Source organism: Hemitrygon akajei, chromosome 11 (assembly GCF_048418815.1).
Source record: "Hemitrygon akajei chromosome 11, sHemAka1.3, whole genome shotgun sequence".
Classification (NCBI taxonomy): domain Eukaryota; kingdom Metazoa; phylum Chordata; class Chondrichthyes; order Myliobatiformes; family Dasyatidae; genus Hemitrygon; species Hemitrygon akajei.
This window is the reverse complement of record NC_133134.1, coordinates 80,366,616-80,384,742: the sequence shown is the minus strand read 5'-3', so window position 1 is coordinate 80,384,742 and position 18,127 is coordinate 80,366,616. Positions and strand designations below refer to the sequence as shown.

At 51.1% G+C, this 18,127-nt stretch overlaps 1 protein-coding gene across 1 annotated transcript in view; it reads right to left on the bottom strand.

The window, feature by feature from the left end:
• LOC140735756 (potassium/sodium hyperpolarization-activated cyclic nucleotide-gated channel 3-like) overlaps window positions 1–18,127 on the bottom strand; it is a 61,576-nt gene that overhangs the window by 16,972 nt on the left and 26,477 nt on the right. Inside the window, exons 6-7 of the mRNA XM_073061203.1 lie at window positions 13,990–14,230; window positions 12,621–12,785 (exon numbers count right to left, since the gene is read on the bottom strand). Coding sequence (XP_072917304.1) covers window positions 12,621–12,785; window positions 13,990–14,230 — 406 coding nt within the window. The remainder of the gene's footprint in view (window positions 1–12,620; window positions 12,786–13,989; window positions 14,231–18,127) is intronic.

Below are 18,127 nucleotides of genomic sequence, written 5' to 3'. Positions count from 1 at the left end.
TAACCCTAATGCCCACAACTCACCAACCCTAACCAACATGCCCACAACTCACCAACCCTAACCCTAATGCCCACAACTCACCAACCCTAACCCTAATGCCCACAACTCACCAACCCTAACCCTAATGCCCACAACTCACCAACCCAAACCCTAATGCCCACAACTCACCAACCCTAACCCTAACGCCCACAACTCACCAACCTTAACACTAATGCCCACAACTCACCAACCCTAACCCTAATGCCCACAACTCACCAACCCTAACCAACATGCCCACAACTCACCAACTCTAACCAACATGCCCACAACTCACCAACCCAAACCCTAACCCTAACCCTAATGCCCACAACTCACCAACCCTAACCCTAATGCCCGCAACTCACCAACCCTAACCCTAATGCCCACAACTCACCAACCCTAACCAACATGCCCACAACTCACCAACCCTAACCCTAATGCCCACAACTCACCAACCCTAACCCTAATGCCCACAACTCACCAACCCTAACCCTAATGCCCACAACTCACCAACCCAAACCCTAATGCCCACAACTCACCAACCCTAACCCTAACGCCCACAACTCACCAACCTTAACACTAATGCCCACAACTCACCAACCCTAACCCTAATGCCCACAACTCACCAACTCAAACCCTAACCCTAACCCTAACCCTAATGCCCACAACTCACCAACCCTAACCCTAACGCCCACAACTCACCAACCTTAACACTAATGCCCACAACTCACCAACCCTAACCCTAACGCCCACAACTCACCAACCCTAACCAACATGCCCACAACTCACCAACCCTAACCAACATGCCCACAACTCACCAACCCTAACCCTAATGCCCACAACTCACCAACCCTAACCAACATGCCCACAACTCACCAACCCAAACCCTAACCCTAACCCTAATGCCCACAACTCACCAACCCTAACCCTAATGCCCACAACTCACCAACCCTAACCCTAATGCCCACAACTCACCAACCCTAACCAACATGCCCACAACTCACCAACCCAAACCCTAACCCTAACCCTAATGCCCACAACTCACCAACCCTAACCAACATGCCCACAACTCACCAACCCTAACCCTAATGCCCACAACTCACCAACCCTAACCAACATGCCCACAACTCACCAACCCTAACCCTAATGCCCACAACTCACCAACCCTAACCCTAATGCCCACAACTCACCAACCCTAACCCTAATGCCCACAACTCTCCAACCCAAACCCTAATGCCCACAACTCACCAACCCTAACCCTAACGCCCACAACTCACCAACCTTAACACTAATGCCCACAACTCACCAACCCTAACCCTAATGCCCACAACTCACCAACCCTAACCCTAATGCCCACAACTCACCAACCCTAACCCTAATGCCCACAACTCACCAACTCTAACCAACATGCCCACAACTCACCAACCCAAACCCTAACCCTAACCCTAATGCCCACAACTCACCAACCCTAACCCTAATGCCCACAACTCACCAACCCTAACCCTAATGCCCACAACTCACCAACCCTAACCAACATGCCCACAACTCACCAACCCTAACCCTAATGCCCACAACTCACCAACCCTAACCCTAATGCCCACAACTCACCAACCCTAACCCTAATGCCCACAACTCACCAACCCTAACCCTAATGCCCACAACTCACCAACCCTAACCCTAACGCCCACAACTCACCAACCTTAACACTAATGCCCACAACTCACCAACCCTAACCCTAACGCCCACAACTCACCAACCCTAACCAACATGCCCACAACTCACCAACCCTAACCAACATGCCCACAACTCACCAACCCTAACCCTAATGCCCACAACTCACCAACCCTAACCCTAATGCCCACAACTCACCAACCCTAACCAACATGCCCACAACTCACCAACCCAAACCCTAACCCTAACCCTAATGCCCACAACTCACCAACCCTAACCCTAATGCCCACAACTCACCAACCCTAACGCTAATGCCCACAACTCACCAACCCTAACCCTAATGCCCACAACTCACCAACCCTAACCAACATGCCCACAACTCACCAACCCAAACCCTAACCCTAACCCTAATGCCCACAACTCACCAACCCTAACCAACATGCCCACAACTCACCAACCCTAACCCTAATGCCCACAACTCACCAACCCTAACCAACATGCCCACAACTCACCAACCCTAACCCTAATGCCCACAACTCACCAACCCTAACCCTAATGCCCACAACTCACCAACCCTAACCCTAATGCCCACAACTCACCAACCCAAACCCTAATGCCCACAACTCACCAACCCTAACCCTAACGCCCACAACTCACCAACCTTAACACTAATGCCCACAACTCACCAACCCTAACCCTAATGCCCACAACTCACCAACCCTAACCCTAATGCCCACAACTCACCAACCCTAACCCTAATGCCCACAACTCACCAACTCTAACCAACATGCCCACAACTCACCAACCCAAACCCTAACCCTAACCCTAATGCCCACAACTCACCAACCCTAACCCTAATGCCCACAACTCACCAACCCTAACCCTAATGCCCACAACACACCAACCCTAACCAACATGCCCACAACTCACCAACCCTAACCCTAATGCCCACAACTCACCAACCCTAACCCTAATGCCCACAACTCACCAACCCTAACCCTAATGCCCACAACTCACCAACCCAAACCCTAATGCCCACAACTCACCAACCCTAACCCTAACGCCCACAACTCACCAACCTTAACACTAATGCCCACAACTCACCAACCTTAACCCTAATGCCCACAACTCACCAACCCTAACCCTAATGCCCACAACTCACCAACCCTAACCCTAACCCTACTGCCCACAACTCACCAACCTTAACCCTAATGCCCACAACTCACCAACCCTAACCCTAACCCTAACCCTAACCCTAATGCCCACAACTCACCAACCTTAACCCTAATGCCCACAACTCACCAACCCTAACCAACATGCCCACAACTCACCAACCTTAACCCTAATGCCCACAACTCACCAACCCTAACCCTAATGCCCACAACTCACCAACCTTAACCCTAATGCCCACAACTCACCAACCCTAACCAACATGCCCACAACTCACCAACCCTAACCCTAATGCCCACAACTCACCAACCCTAACCCTAATGCCCACAACTCACCAACCCTAACCAACATGCCCACAACTCACCAACCCTAACCCTAACCCTAATGCCCACAACTCACCAACCCTAACCCTAATGCCCACAACTCACCAACCTTAACCCTAATGCCCACAACTCACCAACCCTAACCCTAATGCCCACAACTCACCAACCTTAACCCTAATGCCCACAACTCACCAACCCTAACCCTAACCCTAATGCCCACAACTCACCAACCCTAACCCTAATGCCCACAACTCACCAACCTTAACCCTAATGCCCACAACTCACCAACCCTAACCCTAATGCGCACAACTCACCAACCCTAATGCCCACAACTCACCAACCCTAACCCTAATGCCCACAACTCACCAACCCAAACCCTAACCCTAACCCTAATGCCCACAACTCACCAACCCTAACCAACATGCCCACAACTCACCAACCCTAACCCTAATGCCCACAACTCACCAACCCTAACCAACATGCCCACAACTCACCAACCCTAACCCTAATGCCCACAACTCACCAACCCTAACCAACATGCCCACAACTCACCAACCCTAACCCTAATGCCCACAACTCACCAACCCTAACCCTAATGCCCACAACTCACCAACCCTAACCAACATGCCCACAACTCACCAACCCAAACCCTAACCCTAACCCTAATGCCCACAACTCACCAACCCTAACCAACATGCCCACAACTCACCAACCCTAACCAACATGCCCACAACTCACCAACCCAAACCCTAACCCTAACCCTAATGCCCACAACTCACCAACCCTAACCAACATGCCCACAACTCACCAACCCTAACCAACATGCCCACAACTCACCAACCCTAACCCTAATGCCCACAACTCACCAACCCTAACCCTAATGCCCACAACTCACCAACCCTAACCAACATGCCCACAACTCACCAACCCTAACCAACATGCCCACAACTCACCAACCCTAACCCTAATGCCCACAACTCACCAACCCTAACCCTAATGCCCACAACTCACCAACCCTAACCAACATGCCCACAACTCACCAACCCAAACCCTAACCCTAACCCTAATGCCCACAACTCACCAACCCTAACCAACATGCCCACAACTCACCAACCCTAACCAACATGCCCACAACTCACCAACCCTAACCCTAATGCCCACAACTCACCAACCCTAACCCTAATGCCCACAACTCACCAACCCTAACCAACATGCCCACAACTCACCAACCCTAACCAACATGCCCACAACTCACCAACCCTAACCAACATGCCCACAACTCACCAACCCTAACCAACATGCCCACAACTCACCAACCCTAACCCTAATGCCCACAACTCACCAACCCTAACCCTAATGCCCACAACTCACCAACCCTAACCAACATGCCCACAACTCACCAACCCTAACCAACATGCCCACAACTCACCAACCCAAACCCTAACCCTAACCCTAATGCCCACAACTCACCAACCCTAACCAACATGCCCACAACTCACCAACCCTAACCAACATGCCCACAACTCACCAACCCAAACACTAACCCTAACCCTAATGCCCACAACTCACCAACCCTAACCAACATGCCCACAACTCACCAACCCTAACCAACATGCCCACAACTCACCAACCCTAACCCTAATGCCCACAACTCACCAACCCTAACCAACATGCCCACAACTCACCAACCCTAACCAACATGCCCACAACTCACCAACCCTAACCCTAATGCCCACAACTCACCAACCCTAACCAACATGCCCACAACTCACCAACCCAAACCCTAACCCTAACCCTAATGCCCACAACTCACCAACCCTAACCCTAATGCCCACAACTCACCAACCCTAACCCTAATGCCCACATCTCACCAACCCTAACCAACATGCCCACAACTCACCAACCCTAACCCTAATGCCCACAACTCACCAACCCTAACCAACATGCCCACAACTCACCAACCCTAACCCTAATGCCCACAACTCACCAACCCTAACCAACATGCCCACAACTCACCAACCCTAACCCTAATGCCCACAACTCACCAACCCTAACCCTAATGGCCACAACTCACCAACCCTAACCAACATGCCCACAACTCACCAACCCTAACCAACATGCCCACAACTCACCAACCCTAACCCTAACGCCCACAACTCACCAACCTTAACACTAATGCCCACAACTCACCAACCCTAACCCTAACGCCCACAACTCACCAACCCTAACCAACATGCCCACAACTCACCAACCCTAACCAACATGCCCACAACTCACCAACCCTAACCCTAATGCCCACAACTCACCAACCCTAACCAACATGCCCACAACTCACCAACCCAAACCCTAACCCTAACCCTAATGCCCACAACTCACCAACCCTAACCCTAATGCCCACAACTCACCAACCCTAACCCTAATGCCCACAACTCACCAACCCTAACCAACATGCCCACAACTCACCAACCCAAACCCTAACCCTAACCCTAATGCCCACAACTCACCAACCCTAACCAACATGCCCACAACTCACCAACCCTAACCCTAATGCCCACAACTCACCAACCCTAACCAACATGCCCACAACTCACCAACCCTAACCCTAATGCCCACAACTCACCAACCCTAACCCTAATGCCCACAACTCACCAACCCTAACCCTAATGCCCACAACTCTCCAACCCAAACCCTAATGCCCACAACTCACCAACCCTAACCCTAACGCCCACAACTCACCAACCTTAACACTAATGCCCACAACTCACCAACCCTAACCCTAATGCCCACAACTCACCAACCCTAACCCTAATGCCCACAACTCACCAACTCTAACCAACATGCCCACAACTCACCAACCCAAACCCTAACCCTAACCCTAATGCCCACAACTCACCAACCCTAACCCTAATGCCCACAACTCACCAACCCTAACCCTAATGCCCACAACTCACCAACCCTAACCAACATGCCCACAACTCACCAACCCTAACCCTAATGCCCACAACTCACCAACCCTAACCCTAATGCCCACAACTCACCAACCCTAACCCTAACGCCCACAACTCACCAACCTTAACACTAATGCCCACAACTCACCAACCCTAACCCTAACGCCCACAACTCACCAACCCTAACCAACATGCCCACAACTCACCAACCCTAACCCTAATGCCCACAACTCACCAACCCTAACCCTAATGCCCACAACTCACCAACCCTAACCAACATGCCCACAACTCACCAACCCAAACCCTAACCCTAACCCTAATGCCCACAACTCACCAACCCTAACCCTAATGCCCACAACTCACCAACCCTAACCCTAATGCCCACAACTCACCAACCCTAACCCTAATGCCCACAACTCACCAACCCTAACCAACATGCCCACAACTCACCAACCCAAACCCTAACCCTAACCCTAATGCCCACAACTCACCAACCCTAACCAACATGCCCACAACTCACCAACCCTAACCCTAATGCCCACAACTCACCAACCCTAACCAACATGCCCACAACTCACCAACCCTAACCCTAATGCCCACAACTCACCAACCCTAACCCTAATGCCCACAACTCACCAACCCAAACCCTAATGCCCACAACTCACCAACCCTAACCCTAACGCCCACAACTCACCAACCTTAACACTAATGCCCACAACTCACCAACCCTAACCCTAATGCCCACAACTTACCAACCCTAACCCTAATGCCCACAACTCACCAACCCTAACCCTAATGCCCACAACTCACCAACTCTAACCAACATGCCCACAACTCACCAACCCAAACCCTAACCCTAACCCTAATGCCCACAACTCACCAACCCTAACCCTAATGCCCACAACTCACCAACCCTAACCCTAATGCCCACAACTCACCAACCCTAACCAACATGCCCACAACTCACCAACCCTAACCCTAATGCCCACAACTCACCAACCCTAACCCTAATGCCCACAACTCACCAACCCTAACCCTAATGCCCACAACTCACCAACCCAAACCCTAATGCCCACAACTCACCAACCCTAACCCTAACGCCCACAACTCACCAACCTTAACACTAATGCCCACAACTCACCAACCTTAACCCTAATGCCCACAACTCACCAACCCTAACCCTAATGCCCACAACTCACCAACCCTAACCCTAACCCTAATGCCCACAACTCACCAACCTTAACCCTAATGCCCACAACTCACCAACCCTAACCCTAACCCTAACCCTAACCCTAATGCCCACAACTCACCAACCTTAACCCTAATGCCCACAACTCACCAACCCTAACCAACATGCCCACAACTCACCAACCTTAACCCTAATGCCCACAACTCACCAACCCTAACCCTAATGCCCACAACTCACCAACCTTAACCCTAATGCCCACAACTCACCAACCCTAACCAACATGCCCACAACTCACCAACCCTAACCCTAATGCCCACAACTCACCAACCCTAACCCTAATGCCCACAACTCACCAACCCTAACCAACATGCCCACAACTCACCAACCCTAACCCTAACCCTAATGCCCACAACTCACCAACCCTAACCCTAATGCCCACAACTCACCAACCTTAACCCTAATGCCCACAACTCACCAACCCTAACCCTAATGCCCACAACTCACCAACCTTAACCCTAATGCCCACAACTCACCAACCCTAACCCTAACCCTAATGCCCACAACTCACCAACCCTAACCCTAACCCTAATGCCCACAACTCACCAACCCTAACCCTAATGCCCACAACTCACCAACCTTAACCCTAATGCCCACAACTCACCAACCCTAACCCTAATGCCCACAACTCACCAACCCTAATGCCCACAACTCACCAACCCTAACCCTAATGCCCACAACTCACCAACCCAAACCCTAACCCTAACCCTAATGCCCACAACTCACCAACCCTAACCAACATGCCCACAACTCACCAACCCTAACCCTAATGCCCACAACTCACCAACCCTAACCAACATGCCCACAACTCACCAACCCTAACCCTAATGCCCACAACTCACCAACCCTAACCAACATGCCCACAACTCACCAACCCTAACCCTAATGCCCACAACTCACCAACCCTAACCCTAATGCCCACAACTCACCAACCCTAACCAACATGCCCACAACTCACCAACCCTAACCAACATGCCCACAACTCACCAACCCAAACCCTAACCCTAACCCTAATGCCCACAACTCACCAACCCTAACCAACATGCCCACAACTCACCAACCCTAACCAACATGCCCACAACTCACCAACCCTAACCCTAATGCCCACAACTCACCAACCCTAACCCTAATGCCCACAACTCACCAACCCTAACCAACATGCCCACAACTCACCAACCCTAACCAACATGCCCACAACTCACCAACCCTAACCCTAATGCCCACAACTCACCAACCCTAACCCTAATGCCCACAACTCACCAACCCTAACCAACATGCCCACAACTCACCAACCCAAACCCTAACCCTAACCCTAATGCCCACAACTCACCAACCCTAACCAACATGCCCACAACTCACCAACCCTAACCAACATGCCCACAACTCACCAACCCTAACCCTAATGCCCACAACTCACCAACCCTAACCCTAATGCCCACAACTCACCAACCCTAACCAACATGCCCACAACTCACCAACCCTAACCAACATGCCCACAACTCACCAACCCTAACCAACATGCCCACAACTCACCAACCCTAACCCTAATGCCCACAACTCACCAACCCTAACCCTAATGCCCACAACTCACCAACCCTAACCAACATGCCCACAACTCACCAACCCTAACCAACATGCCCACAACTCACCAACCCAAACCCTAACCCTAACCCTAATGCCCACAACTCACCAACCCTAACCAACATGCCCACAACTCACCAACCCTAACCAACATGCCCACAACTCACCAACCCAAACCCTAACCCTAACCCTAATGCCCACAACTCACCAACCCTAACCAACATGCCCACAACTCACCAACCCTAACCAACATGCCCACAACTCACCAACCCTAACCCTAATGCCCACAACTCACCAACCCTAACCCTAATGCCCACAACTCACCAACCCTAACCAACATGCCCACAACTCACCAACCCTAACCAACATGCCCACAACTCACCAACCCTAACCCTAATGCCCACAACTCACCAACCCTAACCCTAATGCCCACAACTCACCAACCCTAACCAACATGCCCACAACTCACCAACCCAAACCCTAACCCTAACCCTAATGCCCACAACTCACCAACCCTAACCCTAATGCCCACAACTCACCAACCCAAACCCTAACCCTAACCCTAATGCCCACAACTCACCAACCCTAACCCTAATGCCCACAACTCACCAACCCTAACCCTAATGCCCACAACTCACCAACCCTAACCAACATGCCCACAACTCACCAACCCAAACCCTAACCCTAACCCTAATGCCCACAACTCACCAACCCTAACCAACATGCCCACAACTCACCAACCCTAACCCTAATGCCCACAACTCACCAACCCTAACCAACATGCCCACAACTCACCAACCCTAACCCTAATGCCCACAACTCACCAACCCTAACCCTAATGCCCACAACTCACCAACCCTAACCCTAATGCCCACAACTCACCAACCTTAACACTAATGCCCACAACTCACCAACCCTAACCCTAATGCCCACAACTCACCAACCCAAACCCTAACCCTAACCCTAACCCTAATGCCCACAACTCACCAACCCTAACCCTAACGCCCACAACTCACCAACCTTAACACTAATGCCCACAACTCACCAACCCTAACCAACATGCCCACAACTCACCAACCCTAACCAACATGCCCACAACTCACCAACCCTAACCCTAATGCCCACAACTCACCAACCCTAACCCTAATGCCCACAACTCACCAACCCTAACCAACATGCCCACAACTCACCAACCCAAACCCTAACCCTAACCCTAATGCCCACAACTCACCAACCCTAACCCTAATGCCCACAACTCATCAACCCTAACCAACATGCCCACAACTCACCAACCCAAACCCTAACCCTAACCCTAATGCCCACAACTCACCAACCCTAACCAACATGCCCACAACTCACCAACCCTAACCCTAATGCCCACAACTCACCAACCCTAACCAACATGCCCACAACTCACCAACCCTAACCCTAATGCCCACAACTCACCAACCCTAACCCTAATGCCCACAACTCACCAACCCTAACCAACATGCCCACAACTCACCAACCCAAACCCTAACCCTAACCCTAATGCCCACAACTCACCAACCCTAACCAACATGCCCACAACTCACCAACCCTAACCCTAATGCCCACAACTCACCAACCCTAACCCTAATGCCCACAACTCACCAACCCAAACCCTAATGCCCACAACTCACCAACCCTAACCCTAACGCCCACAACTCACCAACCTTAACACTAATGCCCACAACTCACCAACCCTAACCCTAATGCCCACAACTCACCAACCCTAACCCTAATGCCCACAACTCACCAACTCTAACCAACATGCCCACAACTCACCAACCCAAACCCTAACCCTAACCCTAATGCCCACAACTCACCAACCCTAACCCTAATGCCCACAACTCACCAACCCTAACCCTAATGCCCACAACTCACCAACCCTAACCAACATGCCCACAACTCACCAACCCTAACCCTAATGCCCACAACTCACCAACCCTAACCCTAATGCCCACAACTCACCAACCCTAACCCTAATGCCCACAACTCACCAACCCTAACCCTAATGCCCACAACTCACCAACCCAAACCCTAACGCCCACAACTCACCAACCCTAACCCTAACGCCCACAACTCACCAACCGTAACACTAATGCCCACAACTCACCAACCCTAACCCTAATGCCCACAACTCACCAACCCAAACCCTAACCCTAACCCTAACCCTAATGCCCACAACTCACCAACCCTAACCCTAACGCCCACAACTCACCAACCTTAACACTAATGCCCACAACTCACCAACCCTAACCCTAACGCCCACAACTCACCAACCCTAACCCTAATGCCAGAGCAGCCGGAGGAAACTCGCGGTCACAGGGAGAACACAAACTCCTTACAGACACTGGTGGGGATCGAACTCTGATCTTAAGGTGGTGCTGCAAAGCATTACATCAACCATACACTATTGGCCTGCCCTAGTAGCTGGACAAATCATATGGATAGTTGAACCAGGGAAGAGGCCATACCAGACATTGTTTTGGGGAGTCATCAAATTTTCAATGGGAGAGCATTTTTTGAAGGTTTCCTATGGATGAGGATAAGACTGGACTTGGGGGAAAGTCTAATTACAATGATATTGGGCAGAAGCTGGGGAGAGCAGACTGAAAACAACCATTTCTGGCCAAGTCCGCATCTGACATTCTTTCCAAGATGGTGCTGGTGATATACGGCAACTTTATGTGGGCAAATCACAATACTACTAGAATTATATCTTCTGAACTGTTATTGCTGCAGTCTGCAGCCTGGAATTTCTCTTTAAGAAGCATACTTTTAAATCTTCTTGTCAGTCTTTGTTATTTATTATTTTTAATAAATTCTATTGTATTTCTTTATTTTCCTATATTCCTGTAAATGCCTGCAAGAAAATTAATCTCAAGGTAGTATATGGTGACTAAGGCATACTTTGATAAATAACAAATTTACTTCGAACAGTGACATGGAGGTCATTTAAAGGTCAGCATGTCAAAATTCAGGATCAACATGTTCCTGTGAAGAAGAGAGACAAGGATGGCAAGCTTTGGGAAATATGGATGACAAGGGATGTTGTATATTTAATCAAAAGGTAAAGGAAGCTCATGCAAGGCTTAGGAAACTGAAATCAGACAGGGCCCTTGAGAAATATCAAGGAAACAAGAGGGCTAAATGGGCCATGAATTGCCCTCGTTGAGTAGGATTAAAGAGGTGCTGCATAAACATTGCAGTTTGTGTGATGCTATTACGACGCGGAGCATTGGAGGAATAAAGAGTTGACATTTCGGACCAAGACCCTTCATCGGGGCAGAGATAAGGAACACAAGTTTTTTTTAAAACACACGGAGTGGTGGGTTCCTGGAACAGGGTGATGGTGGAACAGATTGACAGTGGTGTTTAAGAGGCATTTAATCAGCAGGGAAGGAAAAGATATAGACAGTAGGTGGGAATATTTTGGATTGGCATTGTGGTAGGCACAGACACTGTAGGCCAAAGGACCTGTTCCTGGGCTGTACTGTTCAGTGTCACAATGGCCTCCTCATCTCCTGTGATACAGACTCGACAGGCTGACTGGCCCCTGGCTCTGGGGTGGGGTGGGGAGCACAACGCCTGGGAAGAGTCACACAGCCTGGGGCCTGGAAAGTCGTTGACTGTCCCTACCTATCCTGTTGAGCCGATCCATGGCTACGGTCTCGAAGGCTCGCCTCATCATGGGGTACTCCTCTAACACCTCATTGAAGTGATCGACGGATAGGGAGTAGAGCCTGCAGTAGGTGTCTGCACGCACACTGGCCGTTCTCCGGCCACGAGTCAGCAGGCAGATCTCTGGGGAAGGGAGAAAGCAAGTCAGCTTCATACCATCGCACAACCCCCACATTCAGAACCCTCCCACTCCATCCCCAACGAGCCTGTCCCTCCTCATCTCCTCCCCCCACACTGCCTAGGGTCGACAGGGAACAGGCACTCCGTGTTCCTGTCTGATTGTTTGCTCCCTGTGCCTCTGTTAGTCTGTCTGTCTCTCATCTTACAACAGAGATCACTTCAAAAATATGTCAATAAAAACTCATTATTTTTATGAGCAACACAAAAAATGCCGGAGGAACTCAGCAGGTCATTTTGGCTTCTCACTACCCCCCACCCCCCCAACCCCACCTTCCTTTCCAGTCCTGAAGAAGGGAACCAGCCGGAAACATGGACTGTTTATTTATTATAGATGCTGCCTGATCTGCTGAGTTCCTTCAGAACTGTGTGTGTATTGCTCTGGATTTCTAGCATCTGTGTTTATTATCTATAGAAACTTCGTTAAACCCCCTCATCGTCTGGGACATGTCCTTTTCTCATTACCACCATCAGGGAGGAGGCACAGCAGCCTGAAGACCCACAATCAATTATTTAGGAACAGCTTCTTCCCCGCCACCATAAGATTTCTGAGTTGCCCATGAACCCATGGATACCACTTCTCAGTTACTTTCTTTGCACTATTTATTGAGTTCATTATCTACAGTCAATGTATGTTTTGGCACTGTACTGAAACCAAAATACAACAAATTCTTTGTCATCTAAGACAGTTGCTGTAAATTTGACTCAGGTTCTCTAATCCCTTAACAACCCCACACCTCTTTGCCTCTGTCTATATGTCTCTCTTCCTGTGTCTGTCTGTCTGTCTGTCTCTCTTTCCCTGTCTCTCCCTGTCTCTGTCTGTCTGTTTCTCCCTCTCCATGTCTCTCTTCGTCTGTCTGTCTGTCTCTCTACCTTTACCTCTCTCCCTGCCTCTCTGTCTCTCTCCATGTCTCTCTGTGTCTGTGTGTATGTGTGTGTGTCTCTCTCTCCCAGTCTCTCTGTGTCTCTGTCCCAACACTGATTACTTTACCATGAAAAGCAGTGGATTTGAGTGAATTTAAGCCCTGTTATCCCTCGACCTTTAATTCCCACCCAGGTGGCCCAATTCTGCCACGTGCTAGGCGGAGGAATCCCTCGCAAACGCCAGGTTTGGGGCAGCTGGAATGGAGAGGGGAAGCGGCCCAAGTACCTCCGAAGTAGGAGCCATCCGAGAGTTTGGTCTCCTTGCTTCCCTTGGTGAGAATGCTGACTATTCCGTGCTGGATAAAGTACATCTTCTTGCCCACCGTGCCCTCCCGCACTATGTAGTCGGCCGGCTGAAACACCTCGAAACGCAGCTTGGTCAACATGGCCGTCACAAAGTTGGGGTCAGCGTTGGCGAAGAGCGGCATGGTGGCTACCAGGTTCCGGCAGTTGAAGTTCACAATCTCCTGTGGGAGGGACAGAGGCCCAGCCAGTCAGAGATGAACGCCCAAGGGACCGGTATCTCAGGGCACTGTGGGTGGGTGACCGGGACCCGAGTGTTTATTGTGGGTGGATGACCGGGACCCGGGTGTTTATTTTGGGTGGGTGACCAGGACCCGGGTGCTTATTTTGGGTGGGTGATGGGGACCCAGGTGTTTATTGTGGGTGGGTGACCAGGACCCGGGTGTTTATTTTGGGTGGGTGATGGGGACCTGGGTGTTTACTGAGGGTGGGTGATGGGGTCCCAGGTGTTTATTCTGGGTGAGTGATGGGGACCCAGGTGTTTATTCTGGGTGGGTGGGTGATGGGGACGCAGGTGTTTATAGTGAGTGGGTGACGGGGACCCGGGTGTTTATTGTGGGTGGGTGACCAGGACCCGGGTGTTTATTCTGGGTGGGTGATGGGGACCCAGGTGTTTACTCAGAGTGGGTGATGGGGACCCAGGTGTTTATTCTGGGTGGGTGACGGGGACCCAGGTGTTTACTCAGAGTGGGTGATGGGGACATGGGTGTTAATTGTGGGTGAGTGATAGGGACCCAGGTGTACGTGGTGCTGAGTAATGGGGACCTGGGTATTTACTGAGGGTCGGCCAAGAGGCCGGGTGTTTACTGAGAGTTGGCGATGAGACCCGGGTGTTTACTGAGAGTTGGCGATGAGACCCGTGAGCTTAGTGAAGGTCGGCGAAGAGATCTGGGTGTTTACTGAGCATCGGCGATGGGAAACAGGTGTTTATTGAAGGTCCATGATGAGACCCGGGTGTTTACTGTACGAGTTGGTGATGAGACCCGGGTGTTTACTGTGCGAGTTGGTGATGAGACCCGGGTGTTTACTGTACGAGTTGGTGATGAGACCCGGGTGTTTACTGTGCGAGTTGGTGATGAGACCCGGGTGTTTACTGTACGAGTTGGTGATGAGACCCGGGTGTTTACTGTGCGAGTTGGTGATGAGACCCGGGTGTTTACTGTGCGAGTTGGTGATGAGACCCGGGTGTTTACTGTACGAGTTGGTGATGAGACCCGGGTGTTTACTGTGAGAGTTGGTGATGAGACCCGGGTGTTTACTGTACGAGTTGGTGATGAGACCCGGGTGCTTACTGTGAGAGTTGGTGATGAGACCCGGGTGTTTACTGTGAGAGTTGGTGATGAGACCTGGGTGTTTACTGTACGAGTTGGTGATGAGACCCGGGTGTTTACTGTGCGAGTTGGTGATGAGACCCGGGTGTTTACTGTACGAGTTGGTGATGAGACCCGGGTGTTTACTGTGCGAGTTGGTGATGAGACCCGGGTGTTTACTGTACGAGTTGGTGATGAGACCCGGGTGTTTACTGTACGAGTTGGTGATGAGACCCGGGTGTTTACTGTGAGAGTTGGTGATGAGACCCGGGTGTTTACTGTACGAGTTGGTGATGAGACCCGGGTGTTTACTGTGCGAGTTGGTGATGAGACCCGGGTGTTTACTGTACGAGTTGGTGATGAGACCCGGGTGTTTACTGTACGAGTTGGTGATGAGACCCGGGTGTTTACTGTACGAGTTGGTGATGAGACCCGGGTGTTTACTGTACGAGTTGGTGATGAGACCCGGGTGTTTACTGTGCGAGTTGGTGATGAGACCCGGGTGTTTACTGTACGAGTTGGTGATGAGACCCGGGTGTTTACTGTACGAGTTGGTGATGAGACCCGGGTGTTTACTGTACGAGTTGGTGATGAGACCCGGGTGTTTACTGTGCGAGTTGGTGATGAGACCCGGGTGTTTACTGTACGAGTTGGTGATGAGACCCGGGTGTTTACTGTGCGAGTTGGTGATGAGACCCGGGTGTTTACTGTACGAGTTGGTGATGAGACCCGGGTGCTTACTGTGAGAGTTGGTGATGAGACCCGGGTGTTTACTGTGAGAGTTGGTGATGAGACCTGGGTGTTTACTGTACGAGTTGGTGATGAGACCCGGGTGTTTACTGTACGAGTTGGTGATGAGACCCGGGTGTTTACTGTGCGAGTTGGTGATGAGACCCGGGTGTTTACTGTACGAGTTGGTGATGAGACCCGGGTGTTTACTGTGCAAGTTGGTGATGAGACCCGGGTGTTTACTGTACGAGTTGGTGATGAGACCCGGGTGTTTACTGTGCGAGTTGGTGATGAGACCCGGGTGTTTACTGTGCGAGTTGGTGATGAGACCCGGGTGTTTACTGTGCGAGTTGGTGATGAGACCCGGGTGTTTACTGTACGAGTTGGTGATGAGACCCGGGTGTTTACTGTGCGAGTTGGTGATGAGACCCGGGTGTTTACTGTGCGAGTTGGTGATGAGACCCGGGTGTTTACTGTACGAGTTGGTGATGAGACCCGGGTGTTTACTGTACGAGTTGGTGATGAGACCCGGGTGTTTACTGTACGAGTTGGTGATGAGACCCGGGTGTTTACTGTACGAGTTGGTGATGAGACCCGGGTGTTTACTGTGCGAGTTGGTGATGAGACCCGGGTGTTTACTGTGCGAGTTGGTGATGAGACCCGGGTGCTTACTGTGCGAGTTGGTGATGAGACCCGGGTGTTTACTGTGCGAGTTGGTGATGAGACCCGGGTGTTTACTGTACGAGTTGGTGATGAGACCCGGGTGTTTACTGTGCGAGTTGGTGATGAGACCCGGGTGTTTACTGTACGAGTTGGTGATGAGACCCGGGTGTTTACTGTGAGAGTTGGTGATGAGACCCGGGTGTTTACTGTGCGAGTTGGTGATGAGACCCGGGTGTTTACTGTACGAGTTGGTGATGAGACCCGGGTGTTTACTGTGCGAGTTGGTGATGAGACCCGGGTGTTTACTGTGCGAGTTGGTGATGAGACCCGGGTGTTTACTGTGCGAGTTGGTGATGAGACCCGGGTGTTTACTGTACGAGTTGGTGATGAGACCCGGGTGTTTACTGTGAGAGATGGTGATGAGACCCGGGTGTTTAATGTACGAGTTGGTGATGAGACCCGGGTGTTTACTGTGCGAGTTGGTGATGAGACCCGGGTGTTTACTGTGAGAGTTGGTGATGAGACCCGGGTGTTTACTGTGAGAGTTGGTGATGAGACCCGGGTGTTTACTGTGCGAGTTGGTGATGAGACCCGGGTGTTTACTGTACGAGTTGGTGATGAGACCCGGGTGTTTACTGTACGAGTTGGTGATGAGACCCGGGTGTTTACTGTGCGAGTTGGTGATGAGACCCGGGTGTTTACTGTGCGAGTTGGTGATGAGACCCGGGTGTTTACTGTGCGAGTTGGTGATGAGACCCGGGTGTTTACTGTGAGAGTTGGTGATGAGACCCGGGTGTTTACTGTGAGAGTTGGTGATGAGACCCGGGTGTTTACTGTACGAGTTGGTGATGAGACCCGGGTGTTTACTGTGCGAGTTGGTGATGAGACCCGGGTGTTTACTGTACGAGTTGGTGATGAGACCCGGGTGTTTACTGTGCGAGTTGGTGATGAGACCCGGGTGTTTACTGTGCGAGTTGGTGATGAGACCCGGGTGTTTACTGTGCGAGTTGGTGATGAGACCCGGGTGTTTACTGTGCGAGTTGGTGATGAGACCCGGGTGTTTACTGTACGAGTTGGTGATGAGACCCGGGTGTTTACTGTACGAGTTGGTGATGAGACCCGGGTGTTTACTGTACGAGTTGGTGATGAGACCCGGGTGTTTACTGTGCGAGTTGGTGATGAGACCCGGGTGTTTACTGTGCGAGTTGGTGATGAGACCCGGGTGTTTACTGTGCGAGTTGGTGATGAGACCCGGGTGTTTACTGTACGAGTTGGTGATGAGACCCGGGTGTTTACTGTGCGAGTTGGTGATGAGACCCGGGTGTTTACTGTGCGAGTTGGTGATGAGACCCGGGTGTT